Below are 20390 nucleotides of genomic sequence, written 5' to 3'. Positions count from 1 at the left end.
CGGTTCGTGCGGTTCGTGCGAAGCTTGTAGCTGGTTGGCTCCCTTAAGCTTATGGAAGGTCTACTGATGCTGGTGATGGGGCGATAGAGCGTTGATGGTCCAGTTTAGTTGACGGTTTCACATTATTCGCTTTTTCCTGTGGTTGTTGTGACCTAACTTGCATCGTCACATTAGCGTAACTTTGTGTATGTACCGGCAATTTCTTGTTTTCAGACAAGAAACGCCAGTGTAGGCCTGCTTTTTGGAGTGTTGCTAGAGGAAATATGTTCCTTGTAGACTACGTACGCCTTCTGGCCATTAATCATCACTAACGAACTCGAACGGAGTCCTAATGAAATCGAAACCATCATCCTATGTCAATTCGCGCAGCGTTATCTCTTCATCTCCACACTTCCATCTTCCATGAAAATATTAAAAATCAAAAATAATTTAATTTCAGAGAATCTCCGGTGGACATTCAGAAAAATTTCATGGGGAGATAAAAAAAATCAAGTGAAAATTTCAAAGAACATCTCCCGAAAATTCTAAGAAAAATCTCATCAAAATTCCGAAGATTTTTCCATATAAATTATAAAGAAATTCTCATGAAATTCCAAAGAATATTGAGAACTCAACCCTTATAAGGCTTATTAAAACATTGAAAAAATATTCAAAGTTCTATGAACCTCTAGACATAACATGTACCGTGCTTAAGAAAAAATCACCACCAATGTTATGAGTTTTTGGAAACCTCAATTACCTTCTACTCAATTTTTTAACACATTCAAATAAAGCTTCAGATATTGTTCAACTTTTACTCGAGGACCGGCCACTTCGCCCCGCACTGCATCTCTATATAGTGTTTGCTCACCGACTCATACACACGGCACAGCGGCCAGGCTTTCGGCGAGGCAAGTTGATTCGAGCTTTATAATGGTTTTGCTATCAAATTACTACAGTTTCATCTCGAGTTTTTCCGTCGATTCGGCTTCCACGGAATATTGGGGAGAGTACTTGTCGGGTAAATACATAAGCAACAGCGCAGCGGTTTGTATTTCATTCAATGTTTAACTCACTTGGCGTCGAGGAAGATCAGTTTCAGGTCCATGCTGGCGCGAAACATAAACATGTTCTGGTGCAGCTTGATTTCGGTGATGGCGGACGGGGGCAGCGAGTGGCCAACCGCCACCAGGCCAAGATTCTGGATGCAGCTGTGCCCATCGCCGTACGTCGAATCACCGGGATAGATGCGGGCCTTCAGGTACCCGGAACAGTGGATGACCTGTGGGTGAAGGATAGAGATTAACTGGTTGAAAATTACAATTCTGATTGAAGACAGTAAAAATTTTGATTCAATAGCCGTAATTTATTATTATCTTGCGTGCGATCATTAACATCAGTGGCAATGGTAACGTCATTGAACATAGTAACGACCAAGTTAAAATCTACATATACATATGGAATTTTGTAATTGGATGTTCTTTAAATAGAAACTGCATTAGGATATTGAAAAAGATAAGGATAACCAACTAGCTGATTTGTCTTTGAAAATTATTTGGTGTTCGACGTGACTATTATATATAAAAATGAGTTATTTCCTTTGAGGCAATATAATTTTCGAACGGATGGTTCGTCTAGTACTTAATATAGAGTGTTACAATCTGCATCAGACTGAAATTTACGTCAAAATGTTTCCCATTCGACAGAATGCCTTGCCTTATTGCTTGTGAAGTAATGTTCTAGATTTCACGATGTACAACCATTTCACATCGCACTATATATATACAGTAACTGTTGTACTGATATACCTATTGCGTACATTGCAGTACGCCTTAGAATTAAGTCAAAACTTGAAGGAAATAGAAAGGAAAACAACTGCATAATGGGAATTGTTTTTCCATTCCTTACAAAAACAAGCAATTATACGTGACTCCGGAGCCAAAACATCGTTTTGGTGTGATCTCTGCCCTAGTAGAAACATTGTTCGAGACAATACACAACAGAAGTTCCACTCAAAGGTTCCATAATTACAAAGTTAGCAGATTTATGCTTCATCAATTCTTTAGTTGATTTTTCCCGCTGCCGACATCGTTACAGAAGAACAGAAGGGGTGATTTTTCTTATTTTGGTTGCTACTCTCACGCAGCAGTAAGTAGCACTCGAGCAATTAATCAATTATTCAATCGCGTGGTCGTGGTTCGTTAAAGCCGGGAAGATCAAAGCGGCAGATTATGCAGACAAGGGGGCGGTTCTCACTTGGTGAATGACGACGGTTGGTGGTTGGGATGGAGAGCGTTCACATATTCCCACTTTTTGGAGATTAACTTTTATCAAGCGTGCCTGCGACATTGTGGATCTATACGTTAGGTGGTGCTGTTGCAATCCGAAGTCATTCGGAGGATGTTCATAATTAGTATGCGTAGGCATGTCTGAGGATGAACTGCATTTTTCAAATGCAGTTTTGAAGTGCATATATGCACAAAAATGCATATGTCATATAGAGTTTATCTAGAGCAAGAGCTGCCTTACCAAAGAAATGCAAACCCTTAGGGACACATAATTTTATGGAACATTGATGCAGAATCACTGACTTAATAGGTTTGAAGTAATGTACGGTACTCAGACATTTCAGAGCCTCCCTTTTCAGATTTGAATGCCCCTAACATCTCCTTGATATTGCACCAATGAAGGCACTACTGAAGGCTGTTCTGCTTTATTTTGATTACGTATCAGTTATTTGTCAGTTTAATCAGCCTACCTACCTACTTATAACATGAAAAGAAAAGATTCAAAGGCAAAGCAGACACTTAAGTGGCGAGAATTGGGATTTATAGGGATGTCAATGTTCTTACATATTCTGAATCTTATGATGCATAGACCAACTGTCATTCTATGAATGTTAATGCTTTATTTTTTGCTGTATAAAAATGTTAATGAAAGGCAAATAAAAAAAATATTATGGAGATCAGAAAAGCATGCTCTTTATGTTAAACTGTAAATAACCTATTAATTTTCGTTGCTTAACAACCCAATCACATAATCAGATAGACCATGTTCTGGTAGATGGATCGCATTTCGGGGATGTTATCGATGTGCGGGCATACAGAAATCGCATTGATCACAAACTCATTTTTTTTGTTGAGCAAGGGTAAACGGAAATCTGCAAACAGACACCTGAGGAGGTTGACTCAGGTACTTTAGGGATGGGATCACCCGACCCACTAAAACCAAAACCCTTTCACCAGTCCGTATCCCCCGGCCCGAAATAAAGCAACACATCAAGGGAGAACTATTGCGAACGCTCACGCCTATGTAACGCACTCGACGTTAAAACGCAACATCGACTTCAAGGGTGGTTGGTAACCCGTCGATTGCAAGCTATGATAACCAGTATCATAACCTCGCGTAGGAGACGAGCACCCCCACAACAAACGCCACGTGTGAACTGCAATGACCTCTATATTTACATACGGAGGTCCCCGCAGCCCAACCGCGACGTTTTTGTTGTTGGGGTGAGCATGGTGTTCACTGCATCACAGTAGTCTCTACTGCAGCTGCTGGACGCCACCAGCGCTGTAGTTTCGACATAATTTGTTGAGATGCTGTGTTCACCGCATTCCATATAACCTCTTCCCGACACATTCTCTCAACGAGGTTGTCCGGGGTTGTATCCATGCCGCTGACAAGCAGCATGGCATTGCGTTCAACATCGAATCGCGGGCATGCAAACATCACATGCTCTGCTGATTCTACCTCACCTACACATTCCGGGCACTTCGCAGAATCTGCGAACCCGAACCTATGCAGAAACTTTTTAAAGCAGCCAGCATTAGTAAACCGAGAGTCCCAATCCAATGACAGCTGCAACCTCAGGCCTGCCAGAAGATGACACTATTGCCTGGATGGGGTACCTCCCGCAAGTCCAGATGGTCACTATTCCGGAGTTATCCGCAACCCAACTGCTATGTTTAGTTCGGATGCAGTACGGGTCGGACAGCAAAGCAACATCAGTCGTATTCTCGTGTATCGACTGTTGTAGCAGCGCTTGTGCTGCCTCGCAGTGGTTGAGATTTAGCTGAGCTACTTGCATGACCGAGCCCGTCTGGAGGCCGCACAGGCTTGCCCACCGGATGGGAGTTTGTTGTCTGTGCCAGGACCATAGATCAAACACCTCGGTGTGGCCTGGCAGGTGTGAGCTTTGTGACCTTCAGCTCCACACCTCCGACCAAGCCGACTTCGATCAGGACCTTTGCAGTCATATGACTTATGTCCGTAATCGAAGCACTGTAACCTGCCAAATTGCTTACATTATAAATTTACCTAAATTTACTGTACATAAATAATGATTCATAAAACCTTACTTATTATTTACATAAACAACTACTTATTATTGCTCTAAAATTACATTACTAGGAATGAACTTAAAGGTAACAGAACAGAATTAAAATAAAACTGAACACTAAAACATCGAATATTGAAATTACAGAAATCATCCTGTACATCCCTATTCCCATCCCGCATTACGCCCGTAACACACCGTTGACATCGGCTGTCAACGCGAAAGTTCACCACTACCACCGCAAGCCAGTAGGAAAGAACGGTTAAAAACAACAGACGGGCGGTGAAAAAACTCTCTACCAGGTGAACCTTCATAGCAGACAGTTCGTTGTGCGCGTTTTTCACATTCGTCTCTTTTTCTCTTCCGCGACCAGTGAAAAGTTGGTGAAAAGACAAAGGCACGCGCTGCCCGATTGGTGACGCGGTCGACAGAGGTTTGTAAAACCAAGTGAAGTGTTGTCCTGACGAAGACGCCGGCGCGCCACTTTATTGGCCCGGCAGGAAAAGGCATCGATCTCCGTTTGCGTTGACTTGGCCGGAACGACTTGGTGAATTGCCTTCGAAAGTGCCCGACAGCGAAAACGCCGGAGTGGGCCCGGCCCAGCACGTTCAAGAGAAATGACCCGAGGAAGTGATCGATAGCGAAGACGCCGGCGTGCCACGTTTATTGGCCCGGTTGCAGAGTTCCGTTTCCCAACCGGTGTGCCACGCTCTGGCCCGGTCGTCGAAAGTACGGTCCATCGAGAGGATCCCACCACGTTTAAGAGGAAGTGCCCGTCGGTGTGCCACGTTTCGGCCCGGTGGCTCGCATCATCTATTCCCGATCAAGTTTTGAAGGATGGAGTTCACCGAAGGAAGTAGCCGGACCATGAGGCTTCATGCAGCGTCGCCATTATCCCGAACAGCAACTACAAAAGCGGTATGTGGTGTATGACTCCTTTGTTACTCCTATTCCCATAATCTGATGATGATAATATGAAACCAAAATGAATCGATAATTTTAAATATATAAAATGTTAAGTTGAACTACTCTGGGTCTCGCCCATTATTTATCATCGATAACTCCATTCAGATTCTTGCTAATTGTACTGTCCACTTTGCATCTTTTGATTAGGGAAGTATTTCCGCCTAAAATCCCCCCAATTTCTCCCAAAGAGCTACCAGAAAACGACCCTGAGGTCACGATAAGGGCAGACAAAAGTCCCAAGCAAAAGTATCTCTAACAGCACTTGAAGCAGCCCTGAGGTTGTTGATTTGCGCTCACCGAGCATACCGACCAACACACCTTCAGCTTGGCCTTATCCAGTACCTTCTTGGTGTCAGCCACATTTACCTGGAATGAGGCAACCTGCGTTCCAGCATAACCTTTTCGCAACCGAATCGCGGTATCCTGGATTTCAACGCCACACTGATCTCTCAGTGCAGCTACCAGCTTCGGTAATTTCGTCCAGGCCTCGGTATTGTATTACATGCAGTATGTATTGTATGCAGTTGACATCATCCCCTAGACCAGTGAGCTTTTTATCGCCCCGCAAAGCCTTCAGAACGTCAGCATAGCTCTTACCATCAGCCTTGACGATAATTGCATCGCCTCTGTCCTTCCTGCCATGACCATTGGAAGATGTGCCCTTTCCTCTACGGACATTCCCCTTTCTTGGCCAATGGAACTTTCGCCTCCTCTACTGCTTTTCGCTCCTTCTTCGCATTTTTGGGATTCACAACTTCCCTCCAGGCAAGCCTTCCTCCCGGCGAACTTCGGTAGTCCTCGTAGAAGGAGGAACTGGTTTCCGTCGTTCCTTAGGGTCGGCAACCTGCCCAACCTTCTCCCGACGGATCTTAGTAGCCTTCTTCTCGTGCAATACCGGCTTGGCGCTAGCTCTCTTCAGGTCTGTTGCCATACTGACATAAGATTGTTCATATGTATACCATATCATAATAGTATATGGTATTTTTTTAATTATGATTCTTTAAATTGATAAGATGGTGCCACGTTTCTAGTTTTGATAAAATTTCTACTCAGTGAATCCAACTGACCATTCCCTAAAAATGTCGATAAACATGAAAACATTTTTTATCAATCTATCCAGCTAGTTTTGAGCGTAGCTACGACTCATCGTCACCGGGAACGCATAAGAAAAGTATTGCCAAAAAGAATAGATCTAACATCATTATCACTGGTAAAAAAGGCCTCTGCCTGACTACACTACCATTCCAGGTTCCAAGACACGATATCCGTACGATCACATGCACATGCGTAAAATCAGTGCGTCAATACATGTAAAAATAGTCAACATGTGATATCACCACGACAGGATATGTCTTTGATTGCCATCTCAGTGCTAATGGCGTAAATCCACCCATCCCATCAAGGGGAGGGGAGGTGAGAGGAGGACTTAACATGGCAGTGAGCTGAGCTTACTAAACATAAAAACATAAAGTACGACAATTAGGCTTTGTGCACAAATTACGTAACGCAAAAAAATCGGGATTTTGAGCCCCCCTCCTCATGTAACAACAAGTAACGTTATTGTTAATTGTTATAAAAACATCACAAGAGAAACCGTTATTATTGTTTTTTTTTATGTTTTATCCTCATTTTAAGCAAGACCTTGTGTGACCTGCTGCTGCGCCAGGAAATCACCCATTGCACTCGGCGGAGGCATCGCCTTACTCGGATCACTGTTGGACACTGACTGAGGGGGCCGATGCTTAGTTGCTTGCTCGACATCAACACCAAGGCGGCATAAACAGTATATAATATAGAGTGGTATACAACAGGGCTGTCTTGCCCCACCCAGACCTCATTAATGCAAATTGCGTATTGGATTCTTTTAAATTTGGTAATTTTGTTATGTACCTAACGATTAATAAACTCCTCCCTCTATTTCACAGTAAGTAACACCTACCCTCCTCCCTCCCTTAAAGCGTTACGTAATTTGTGCACCGAGCCTCACCGAGAATAATCTTCCTCAATTCGGCGTTTAAAATAATGCCCCTTATTCTTTTCAACAGATTGAGACCCCGCGAGGAGAGACCATCGTCGGCGAATATCAGGCAGGTTTTTGTGAGGACCGATCAACGATGGATCATATGTTTACCCTGAGACAAATCTTGCGTGCGTGAGTTATTCGATGTATGCTACCTGGTCAAAGGTGATTCTTCCTTCAGTTTGTGTGACACTCAATCCAAGTATCGACTTCGCGTAGCCCCGGTCCTTCTTCTGAGATCTGGACCTTGTCATTTGCGGCTGCTTCAACGTCTTTGGTGAACACTGTAACATTGCAAGTTCCAAAACAGTGGAGAAAAGTTATATTGCGATTTTCACTATTTGGATAGTGTATGGGAACGGAGGTATGGTTTTAGAACCCTATTACGCTGGCATGTGCTACCAACCAATGGAGACGACAAACTCCCTAACAGATGGCGCTTGTTGGTAGCTGGGTGACAGCACAGGGAACGGAAGCCGGGAAATGACACGACGAATGTCGAGAATTGGGAGCACAGAGCTGGATGACTGTATGGGTGGGAACAGAAGACTCGGGAGATATATGGTTTTCGGGGAGTTGGATGAGAAGCCTCGTGGAAAACGGTTAGTTTTTGTGCAACAGAAGAGCCAATTAGAGCCGGTTTAAAAAACGTGCGGGTAATTGTACGCGAAGGACTCAGTGTTAGTCCTTAAGGACAGTTTGGTCCTAAGTTCGAGATTCGGCCAATCGAGTGGCCACAACAGATTGCGGTTTTCCCCTATCATTCTGGTCGCCTACTCGTCACGCCGACAGTGTGACCGCTTTCCCGGTCCGTTCCGTCAGCGCCATCGACCGTTTCCCCGCCGGCCCGGCTATTGCCGCCATTGCGATTACCGTTGATTCTGCCCGTCGTCTAGCAAACCTGCTGGCCGATCTATTGCCGGCCTCGCTATTTTCGCCGCTCCTGCCAAGTCACCATTGCCATCGCGATTGTCGCTGACCCAGCGCGTCGCCCGGTGAGCCTCGCTATACGCGTTGTTCGATCCACCTGTCAAGCTATCGTCGCCATCGTGATTTTCCCGAGCCCTACCCATCGATCAGCAAGCCTGCTGGCCAATTACCGTCGCCATCGCCATTCTTGTCCCGTTATCAAGCCTGCAAAGCTAGAACCGCCATCGCAATTGTCGGTGCGGTGCGTCGCCGGTGTGTCGCACAACCAGCCTGCTAGCCTCTAGTTGCCGTCGATATCGCCATTCTCGCCGTGCTATCCATCGTTCATCGCCCTCACCAGCGTTCTATACCCAGCCTATCAAGATACCGTACCATCACGATACTCACCGATCCGGCCCGTCGTTCCGTCGTCATTGGACCCCAACCGTCAAGGCTAGCGTAACCAACAGCAGTCCCACCGGATTGCTGTCATCGCCAAGTTTGCCAGTCCAGTCAGCGATTACACTGTGGTTTACAGAATTAGCGCTTCCAGACATCGTTTCCGAGTGAGTAAATAAAGTTTGCAAAAATAACCTCTAATTCCGTTGCTAACCAGATCCGAAAGCTTCCCCGCTTCCTCTAAACGACCCTGGGACTCGAGGACCAAAAAGAGGCCTTCCGCGCCCACCCCGTTGGCTGCCGTAGGTCAGACCAGTGGCCTGGGGTTTTAATCGGATTCCCCTTCTGGGTTCCGGACCGAAATCCTCGAGGGCTAGAAGAGCCGTACCAGTTGAATATAACAACACCAAAAATGATCGTTCACTATACGATTGCGATGAGAAATTGAGTTGAACAAAAGGTACTCTCACGAGTCCATTTTTGACTGGTGCATCTGATGTCTCTCAGCATCTTGTCGAGTTTTTTGTTCTATATTGACTTGAGTCCGCGTCATGCCTTTTTCAAGCGACGAACCTTGCTGCTGGAAACTACGAAATCTTTCGGTTGCTCTATCTCCTTGAAGAATAGCTATTATGATGGATCCTCATTCCAGTCTTTGGTGCTTCTGCCACGTGATAGCGGACCGTGGAATAACGTACCACTGGCTGGCGAAATAGTTTCTTCTTGAAGCCTGCAGGTAATCAAGCATTTTTTTTCTCCACGGCCTCCTGCTTGGTTAATTCGCAATTCGCTTTTTTGTATTCTGTTTTTACGCAAGGACAAAACGCCATGTAGTCTGGCCCAAGATGAATACACCACTAGGTGTTCCAATCTGCCAAATTCACTATTCAGCCATCTTGGTATTTAGTATGGGAGAGCCAGCCGGTTTGTTTATGTTTTCCACCGAAAATGAATTTTTCACCCCCGCCTTCTTCTCGTCCGTAAATTGGGCAGACTGAAACACCTAACTGTGTATTCATCTTGGTCTGGCCTGTGTGCCAGACAATTTGCTTATCAATTCCGTCTACAAGACATTTAGTGGATCCCGAAGGCTCCCTGACGTAAAGAAATCTCACACGACTTCTGCATTGTCATGCGATGCTGCTCAAGCTGTTTCCACTACTTAGCCTCCGGAAAGTATTTAGGTCTTGGGTTCACCGTTTTTGCCTTTCTCGTACAACTAAGTTGTACCGAAAGGCTATCATTTCACTCCGAAAACGAACTTTTTATAGAAGCTTCTGAGACCCATAGTATTATATACCAATTGACTCAGCTCGACGAGCTGAGCACATGTCTGTCTGTCCGTGTGTATGTATGTGTGTGTGTATGTGTGTGCACAGAAGCTATAAAAACATTAGACAACTTTTCGTATAGTAATCCTTAACCGATTTTCTCGCAACAAGTTTCATTCGACAGGGGACAAAGCCTTGTTGATCACTATTGAATTTCATAACAATCGGTCATTGGGTTTAAAAGTTATGAAGAAAGTGGTACATCGGGCCATATAAACCCCATATAAGGTAGGTGTCTTAACTAAATGCGAGAAAGGCACCACCAACGCTAGGTGGATTAATCTGGGTTTTTTATTTAAAAAAAAACTGGTTGAATACTCCTCAATTTTGTAGTCTGCACTCGAGGTCAAGTGCGTATCATGTACACATGTCTCACCAGTCGTGATAAATTGAAAGAATCAGTCCCATTCTGAGTTTCGGACTTCCACCCTGCACCGTGGAAACAGTCTCATTATACTAGGATTGCTCTTTAAGCTAATCGATTTCACCAATTTATCGGTCTGTCTTAATTTCAACCACTATCACCTGATTTTTCTTTGATTTCTTACGGATTTTTCTGTTGGTCCAAATCAATGTTTTATTAAATCTAAAGGCCAGAAACAAACAAAACAAAAATGCGACCAAAACGACCCCAGTGTAAAAGCATATTAAAAATATTTCGTGCCCATTTAAAAAATCGGAAAATTTAAGTTTAGTTTTTCAAGCTGATTTAGGATATGTAAAAACATCACCCTAAACAATCCAATTTCTAGAAGTTTGTCAATGTCATTTGCTCCATCCCACTTGCTTAGACGTTTACGCCATTTTTAATTTGAAAGATGTGCAAAAGAAGTTCAAATGAAGTGTTCAAAAAAGTTGAAAATTTTGAATTCTAATAAATATTACAAAGCAAATGCAACGAAACATTCAAATTTGCAATCTCAACAAAATCTTTATTCTTTCTCAATACCAACAATGCAATCATCTTTCAATACTCTGCTTTTGTGAAAAATCTAATCAATAAATCCCACCCGCGAGAAAACCTCCCCTTTTCAGAGAAGGACATAATTGAATCAAAACACTTGAGCCGCCTTTGTCGTGTGTATAACGACGACGGGAACGATGACAATAATGCTGATGGTGACTTACCTTGTACCCGGAAGTGGTGAGACCGGCGTTCCGCTTCGCCAGCACGCACTTCATCCGTAGGAAGAACGTCCGCTCGATCTCGATTGTTTGCGACTGCTGGTTGAAGGGATGATGATGGTGGTGGTGATGGTGATGATGATGGGAATGGTGATGATGGTGATGGTGGTGAGGTGGATAGTGCTGCTGCGGTTGCTGTGGCGGTGCTGCGTGAATGTGCGTTGGTGTGGTGGGTGGGATGTTGGGGGGAACTTGAGCGGCCGAGGGTGAATGCCCGGGCGGAACCTGTGGAGGTGGCCCAAGGTGCGGTGGTATGGAAGTGGGTGGTATGCTAAGGCTGGGCGATATCGAGGGTGGGCAGTTCATGGTCTGGGGTGGTGAGTCTGATGTTGGCCCTTGACTGATGACGGTGGCTTCCACGGTCGGCAGCAAGGGAGTTATAATGGCCACGGCTGGGTTGGCACCTGGTGGAGATGACGGTGGAGGTGCCGACGGTCCAAACATGTTCGGTTGCAACGACAGCACCGAAGACATCTCGTCCTGGTCGTAGTTGTGGATGTACTCGTAGATGGAGTTGCCCGTGAGCTCCACCTGGCTGAGGCCCAAGTGAACCGACGCCGTCTCGGAGATGTACATTATCTTGCCGTCGGGGGCCACCACGAAGATGAAACCATCCAGCGTCTGAAGCAGATGAGAGCCCAGCTCTTTGATGGCCATGTCACGGGGATTGGTCGGTATGTGCTGCGAGCCCCAGGCTTCCCCCAGGCCTGCGAAAGGGAGAAAATAATTAGAAAGGAAAACAATCTCAGCAACCGGCGGCGCGCTAAGTGGTTTCCATCGCCAGAGCATTGTCAGCATGGATTGCTTCGTCATTAGAGGGAACTCTCGCAGAGCAGACGAGAGGACAACGACGATGACGTCGACTACTGTGATCCACTTCAGAATGTGTTTTTATTTGTCAGCATAATTTTTATCACTTTGTTCGCCTATTATTTCCCCCTTTGTTATTACTTGTGCTGCGCTGCTACTACGGCGTATGGTTCGCACAGAAAACGCCGGCAGGACCCTATTAGCGAGCTCAGCAGGAAGTGTCGAAGCGTGGGATGAGCATGTGAGCTCTAAGAAAGGAAGCATACGTTTCGGTGGTGCTTCCAGTGAGCTTGAAATAACAAGAAGCGTCGTCGGCCACCACGGGTCGTTTGCTTTTGGGGTGGATTTGAGGGATTGAGACTTGAAGTGGACCGAGCGGTTGAGAGGCGGGTAGGGAAGGGTGAATTTTCCCCTTGAGGCATTTTCCGCCCGTGGTTTGCTTTGTTATTGATGTAATTCGTCACTTTGAGGGCTTGCCTGCCTGACTGTTGTATCCTGATATCGGAATAATGAGGTTTTTTATTTGTGTTCCGGGTGAGCGAGTTCCAAAGACACAGTCAATGTGGCTATCACTAGAATTAGCATGCTATATACTTTGCAGAAGTTTGTTAAGGATTTTAACTTGAAAGGCTCGTGATTTGTTGGTCCAATTTCCCAAATAGAATTGTGAGCATAATATTTCGTCAAGCCAGCTACTATTTTCACAAAACGAACTCGATTTAACTTCAAATATGCATAATTCTAAACTTCATTCATATTTTACGCCACGATACGTCGTAAAGTATGAATGAATAACCCCATTAAGAATCAAGATTCTTATCGCACAAATTCCTTTCACTTTTTATAACCATTCGGGCCCTTCACTTAATTCAAAAGGAATTCAAATTGGCTCTAAACACCTTGTCGGACCGTGATTCCGTTCCTGTCTGTCGTCGATGAATGAGTGCTTCCTCCATCACCGTCATGAGCGCATTCGCGTTACCCACGGCCAACAGGGACGGGGCCAGAATTGAAAGGAAATTATCATAAAAATTCACCCGATATGATCGGATTTCAATTTGTCGCTCGTCGTTCCTTCATCCTGGCAGCGGATATCTGGGAGCCGGTAGCGGGATGAGTTTGGGCAATCATCACGTGACGATCACACGGTTCAGGTCTATCGCACAGTAGTTGTTACTTTGGCTAAAATCGTCCAATTCTATTATTTTTGGCATTTTATCGTTTGTTTAGCCATATAAACAAAATGAGACATGGTTTCCCTTGTCACGAATTAGGACACAAAACGATCGATTTGAACGATTTTGTAATCGTTCAATTCAATTCAACATCAAAAACTAACTTTCGTTCCCTAGAAAGGCAGAGTCCAATTTGTTAGTTCTCGATAAATTAGTTGTTACACTATTTGCCGACCTTTTTTTTTGGCAAGAATACAAAATATTCTTACCGATACTCATCATTTATGTTCGAGTTTTGTCAGGACAAAGACAAATGAATATTCCGAAAACAACTGTTATTCGAGAAAATTTTAATTTTTTCAACATATTTTTGTTTATAATATCCTACTAAAGAATTTGGACACCGAAAATCGAACCACTGTATGTATCATCCGTGAGGCGGAAAAAAGTAGCTCGAAACAAATGATTATTATTTTTATTATTTTTTTTCCTGACACCCTCGACAAACTCAATTATGCTAGCCCGGCGAACTTGGCGCGAGAGGATGAGCTATTTGCATAACACTCGATGCTGCTGCTGGTTGATGCTCTTGTTGGGGATGTCATAAAAATTTGAATGCCTGAGTGTTCTTTTTTTCTCTCCTGCGAGCTGCTGCGTTTGTCCTGGGCTACCCTGATTGTCATAATAACGAAAAAAAAGAGACGAAAAAATATGACAAAGTAAACACTGCTTGTGTGCCATCATCTATCTACTCCCCACCATGCAAAGCGGGACAGCGCACGCGGACTTTATTCCTCCATCATCAGGTGCCCCGGATATAACGGGGCAAAATGTGCAATCATTATTTTTTCGCAGAAACCTCATTAAAATTGCTGAGAGGTGTTTTAAATTGCAAATATAGCTGCCTAACTAGCGCAGAAAATGGGTTCTGCTTTCGGGGCAGAAGTAGGGCGAAATAGAGTCACGCTGGATGTTGATTGCTTAACGATTTTGGCATTTAAATTCATCTACACATAATAAGATTAAATAGTAAAACATTTTGTTTGAATTTTGGGAAACAATTCATTGGTGTTTTATATATTTATGAGCTGACTAAGCACCTGATTGTCTGATCGCCGTTGACCAGTGCAAAAAAGTTTCGTAGATCTCTCGTGAAGTCGTGAGAAATCAAATCGACCACACCTGCATCACACGAAAACGGAGACAGAGCCTTTTCGATGTCCGGAACATAATATTATGCAGTGCAGACATCGCGTTCGACCATCACCTCCTGGTGGGTGAGATCCGATTACGCATTGCTCGAATACAGCGGCGGGAGAGTAGACTCGGATAGCGATTCAACACACGCCGACTAAAAGATCCAGCTGTGAACAGATATGTAGTTAGTCGAAGAACTTGGGACTTGGGCAGTGGATGTTACGGAGGCTTGCAGCGTTGGAAGGGAGTAGAAGGCCATCAAGAACCTTTATCTAAAACAGCGAGAACGTCCTGAATAAGCTGCGCACTCAGCGGAAAGAGTGGATTATTGACCGGGCGGAAGATTGGGGAGCAGCCGCGATAGAGTGAGCAAGAACCAAAGCAGCCAAATATGAGTCTCATAAACGGTAGAGCGGTCAAGAGTGCGACGCATTCCCGTAAACTACGAAGTCCCATTACTGCAAGGAATTGAAACATCTGAAGCATGAAATCCAGCACCCATGCGTCAACTATTCTGCAAAATCCGGGACACCCCGACTTGGATTGGATTTGGATTGGATTTGGATTGGATTTGGATTTGATTTGTATTGGATTTGGATTGGATGTGATTTGGATTGGATTCGGATTTGGTTTGTATTGGATTTTGATTTAGATTTGATTTGGATTTGATTTGGATTGGATTTGGATCGGATTAAGATTGGATTTGGATTGGATTTGGATTGGATTTGATTTGGATTGGATTTGGATTGGATTTGGATTGGATTTGGATTGGATTTGGTTTGGTTGGATTTGGATTGGTTGGATTGGTTTGGATTGGTTTGGATTGGTTTGGATTGGTTTGGTTGGTTTGGATTGGTTTGGATTGGTTTGGTTGGTTTGGATTGGTTTGGATTGGATTTGGTTGGTTTGGATTGGTTTGGATTGGTTTGGATTGGTTTGGTTGGTTTGGATTGGTTTGGATTGGTTTGGATTGGTTTGGTTGGATTGGATTGGTTTGGTTGGTTTGGATTGGTTTGGATTGGTTTGGATTGGTTTGGATTGGTTTGGATTGGTTTGGATTGGTTTGGTTGGATTTGGATTGGTTTGGATTGGTTTGGATTGGTTTGGATTGGTTTGGATTGGTTTGGATTGGTTTGGATTGGTTTGGATTGGTTTGGATTGGTTTGGATTGGTTTGGATTGGTTTGGATTGGTTTTGATTGATTTGGATTGGTTTGGTTGGATTGGTTGGTTTGGTTGGTTTGATTGGATTGGTTTGGATTGGTTTGATTGGTTGGATTGGATTTGGATGGATTGGATTGGATTGGATTGGTTTGGATTGGTTTGGATTGGTTTGGATTGGTTTGGATTGGATTTGGATTGGTTTGGATTGGTTTGGATTGGTTTGGTTGGTTTGGATTGGTTTGGATTGGTTTGGATTGGTTTGGATTGGATTTGGATTGGTTTTGGATTGGTTTGGATTTGGATTGGTTTGGATTGGTTTGGATTGGTTTGGATTGGTTTGGATTGGTTTGGATTGAATTTGGATTGGTTTGGATTGGATTGGTTTGGTTTGGATTGGTTTGGATTGGTTTGATGGATTGAATTTGGATTGGTTTGGTTGGTTTGGATTGGTTTGGATTGGTTGGTGGATTGGTTTGGATTGGTTTGGATTGGTTTGGATTGGTTTGGATTGGTTTGGATTGGTTTGGATTGGATTTGGATTGGTTTGGATTGGTTTGGATTGGTTTGGATTGGTTTTGGATTGGTTTGGATTGGATTTGGATTGGATTGGATTTGGATTGGATTTGGATTGATTGGTTTGGATTGGTTTGGATTGGTTTGGATTGGTTTGGATTGGATTTGGATTGGTTGGATTGGTTTGGATTGGATTTGGATTGGTTTTAGATTGGATTTTGATTGGATTTGGATTGGATTATTTGGATTGGATTTGGATTGGATTTGGATTGGATTTGGATTGGATTTGGATTGGATTTGGATTGGATTTGGATTAGATTTGGATAGGATTTGGATCGGATTTGAATCAGATTTGGATTGGATTTGGATTTTGTTTGGATTTGGATTGGATTTGGATTGGATTTGGATTCGGATTGGATTTGGATTTGATTTGGATTTGATTTGGATCGGATTTGGATTGGAATTGGATTAGATTTTGATTGGATTTGGATTATATTTGGATTGGATTTTGATTGGATTTTGATTGGATTTGGATTGGATTTGGATTGGATTTGGATTGGATTTGGATTGCATTTGGATTGGATTTGGATTGGATTGGATTTAGGTTGGATTGGTTTGGTTTGGTTGGATTTGGATTGGTTTGGATTGGATTTGGTTGGATTGGTTGGATTGGATTTGGATTGATTGGTTTGGATTGGTTTGGATTGGTTTGGATTGGTTTGGATTGGTTTGGATTGGTTTGGATTGGATTTGGTTGGTTTGGATTGTATTTGGAATGGTTTGGAATGGTTGGTTTCAATTTGGATTGGTTTAGATTGGATTGGTTCAATTTGGATTGGAATTGGATTTTCAATTTGGATTGGGTTTGGATTGGTTTGGATTAGATTTGGATTGGTTTTGATTGGTTTGGATTGTGTTTGGATTGTATTTGAATTGTGTTGGATTAGATTTGAATTGGATTAGATTTGGATGGGATTTGGATTGGTTTGGATTGGTTTGGATTGGTTTGGATTGGATTTGGATTGGTTTGGATTGGATTTGATTAGATTTTAAGTGGGTTTGGATTGGTTTGGATTGGTTTGATTTGGATTTGGTTTGGTTTGGTTTGGATTGGTTTGGTTGGATTGGTTCGGTTTAGATTTGGTTGGATTGGATTTGGTTGGATTTGGTTTGGTTTGGATTTGGTTGGTTATTTGGATTGGTTTGGATTTGGTTTGGATTGGTTTGGTTGGTTTGGATTGGTTTGGTTTGGTTTGGATTGGTTTGGATTGGTTTGGATTGGTTTGGATTGGATTTGGTTGGTTTGGATTGGTTTGGATTGGTTTGGATTGGTTTGGATTGGTTTGGTTGGTTTGGATTGGTTTGGATTGGTTTGGTTGGTTTGGATTGGTTTGGATTGGTTTGGATTGGTTTGGATTGGTTTGGATTGGTTTGGATTGGTTTGGATTGGTTTGGATTGGTTTGGTTGGTTTGGATTGGTTTGGATTGGTTTGGTTGGTTTGGATTGGTTTGGTTGGTTTGGATTGGTTTGGTTGGTTTGGATTGGTTTGGATTGGTTTGATTGGATTTGGATTGATTGATTGGTTTGGTTGATTTGATTGGATTTGGATTGATTTGGATTGATTTGGATTGGTTTGGATTGGTTTGGATTGGTTTGGTTGGTTTGGATTGGTTTGGATTGGTTTGGTTGGTTTGGTTGGTTTGGATTGGTTTGGATTGGTTTGGATTGGTTTGGATTGGTTTGGATTGGTTTGGATTGGTTTGGATTGGTTTGGATTGGTTTGGATTGGTTTGGTTGGTTTGGATTGGTTTGGATTGGTTTGGTTGGTTTGGTTTGGATTTGGATTGGTTTGGATTGGTTTGGATTGGTTTGGATTGGTTGGATTGGTTTGGTTGGTTGGTTGGTTTGGATTGGTTTGGTTGGTTTGGATTGGTTTGGATTGGTTTGGATTGGTTTGGATTGGTTTGGATTGGTTTGGATTGGTTTGGATTGGTTTGGATTGGTTTGGATTGGTTTGGATTGGTTTGGATTGGTTTGGATTGGTTTGGATTGGTTTGGATTGGTTTGGTTGGTTTGGATTGGTTTGGATTGGTTTGGATTGGATTTGGATTGGTTTGGATTGGTTTGGATTGGATTTGGTTGGTTTGGATTGGTTTGGTTTGGATGGATTCGGATTGGATTTGAATTGGATTTGGATTGGATTGATTGGTTTGGATTGGTTTGGATTGGATTAGGATTGGTTTGGATTGGTTTGGATTGGTTTGGATTGATTTGAATTGGATTTGGATTGGTTTGATTGGTTTGGATTGGTTTGGATTGGTTTGGATTTGATTTGGATTGGTTTGGATTGGTTTAGATTGGTTTGGATTGGTTTGGATTGTGTTTGGATTGGTTTGGATTGGTTTGGATTGGTTTGGATTGGTTCTGATTGGTTTGTATTGGTTTTGATTGGTTTGGATTGGATTTGGATTTGGATTTGGATTTGGATTGAATTTGAATTGGGTTGGATTTGGATTAGATTTGGATTGCATTTGGATTGGATTTTGATTGGATTGGATTTGGATTTGGATTGGATTTGAATTGGAATTGGAAATGGTTTGGAATTGGATTGGATATGGATTTGATTTGGATTGGAATTGAATTGGAATTGGATTTGAATTGGATTGGATTTGGATTGCATTTAGATTGGATTTGAACTGGATATGGGTTGGATTTGGATTGGATTGGAAACAGTAATTTTTCATATATGAATGGTCGAGCCTTCCACGCCAGTCCGAGTCATGATACCAGGTCGAATAATTAATTTCTCGTAATTTGCCAATAAGTGAATAGTTAAAAGTGAGAAGTGAGAAATTCGAAGTGGAAAGGGGAAAGTGAGAAATAAGAAATTAGTGGTGAGAAGTGCAAAGTAAGAAATGAGTAATGGGAAGTGAGAAAAAAGTTAAAAATTTGAAGTTCGAAGTGAGTAGTTAGAAATGAAAAGTGATAAGTGAGAAGTGAAAAGTTAGAAATTAGAAGTCGAAAGTGATAAGAAACCAGTAGCCAGAAGTAAGATAAGAGAAGTTAATAAGAATTGAGAAATTAAAAATGAAATATGAAAAATCAGAAATAAATAGAGGGAAGTGAGAAATTCGAAGTGTGACGTGAAAAGTAAGTATGAAATGCATAGTGGAAAGAGAGAAATGAGAAGTTAGATAAGATAAGTTAGAAGTGATAAATTCTAAGTTCGAGATAGTAGTGAGCAGTGAAAATTGAGTAGTGAAAAGTTAGAAGTCTGAAGTGAAAAGTGCTAAGTGAGAAATGAGAAGTCAGAAGTGAGATATAGTTATAAGTGAGAAGTGAGATATGAGAAGTAAAATAGAAGAAGTTATAAGTGATAAGGGAGGAGTGGGAAGTGAGAAATTAGAAGTAAAGTTGTATGTGAAAAATTTAAAGTGCGATGTGGGTAGTGAGAAATAAAATGTAATAAGTGAAAAGTGAAAAGTTAGTAGTTAGGAAAGTGATTAGTGAAAAATGAGAAGCGAGAAATAAATAGAGAGAAGTGAGAAGTGAAAAATTAATAGTGAGAAGTGAGAAATTCGAAGTGTGAAGTGAAAAGTGAGAAGTGACAAGTGGGAGATAAGAAGTGAGAAGTGAGTAGTGGGAAGTGAAAATTGATAAGTGAGAAATGAGAAATCAGAAGTGACATTTAAAAAGTTAAAATTAAGAAGTGAGAAGTAAGAAATAAATAGAGAGAAGTGAGAAGTGAGAAATTCGAAGTAAAAAGTGAAAAGTGAGAAGTGAGAAGTCAGGAAGTCAGGAAGTTGTTAGTGAGAGAAGAGAGTGAAAAGTGAATAATTATAAGTGAGTGTGGAGTAAGAAGAGAGTAGTGTAAAGTTTTATATCTCTCCACTCACTTCTCTCTACTCAACATCTCGCTTTTCAAATCATTCATCATCTCTCATTTCTCACTCCTTGCTTCTGTTTATGTCACTACTCAAATCCTACTTCAAACTTCGCAACTATCACTTCTCACTTTTCACCACTGACTTCTCACTTCTCATTTCTCACTTTCCACTACTCACATGTTACAGTTCACATTTCACTAAACAATACCCACTTCGAACTACTCTGTACTTATTTCGAGCATCTCATTTCTCACTTCTCGCTGTGCACTATTCACTTCAAACCTTTCATTTCTCACTTCACTTAATAAGGAAACAAATATTAACTACTCAGCCTAACGATATTCGGCCAAATATAAATGTGTTCCTTATCTCAATACCTCACTAACTCCTTGGTCCCTTTAATATCGAGTAAGGAAGGGTTCACGGTATTACCCAATACTCCTTTTCTATTGCAGTAGCTATAGGTACTTTCGAAGACTGATTTGATTAAATAGGGAAACTATTCTTTGAGTAAAA

At 42.3% G+C, this 20390-nt stretch overlaps 1 protein-coding gene and 1 long non-coding RNA gene across 6 annotated transcripts in view; one reads left to right on the top strand and one right to left on the bottom strand.

The window, feature by feature from the left end:
- The window catches only part of LOC134206234 (protein single-minded), a 131795-nt gene that overhangs the window by 14038 nt on the left and 97367 nt on the right, over positions 1–20390 (bottom strand). For all 5 annotated transcript variants that reach the window (XM_062681925.1, XM_062681924.1, XM_062681926.1 and 2 more), the window contains 2 exons: positions 11072–11835; positions 1056–1261 (listed from right to left, as the gene is read on the bottom strand). In XM_062681925.1, coding sequence (XP_062537909.1) covers positions 1056–1261; positions 11072–11835 — 970 coding nt within the window. The remainder of the gene's footprint in view (positions 1–1055; positions 1262–11071; positions 11836–20390) is intronic.
- LOC134212186 (uncharacterized) lies at positions 4584–5343 on the top strand. The gene is made up of 2 exons (XR_009979211.1): positions 4584–4620; positions 4692–5343. It is a non-coding gene; the product is annotated as an uncharacterized LOC134212186 (long non-coding RNA).

This window comes from Armigeres subalbatus, chromosome 1 (genome assembly GCF_024139115.2).
Source record: "Armigeres subalbatus isolate Guangzhou_Male chromosome 1, GZ_Asu_2, whole genome shotgun sequence".
Taxonomy (NCBI): Eukaryota; Metazoa; Arthropoda; class Insecta; order Diptera; family Culicidae; genus Armigeres; species Armigeres subalbatus.
The sequence above is the reverse complement of the archived record's forward strand: the minus strand, read 5'-3'. Positions and strand labels throughout refer to the sequence as shown.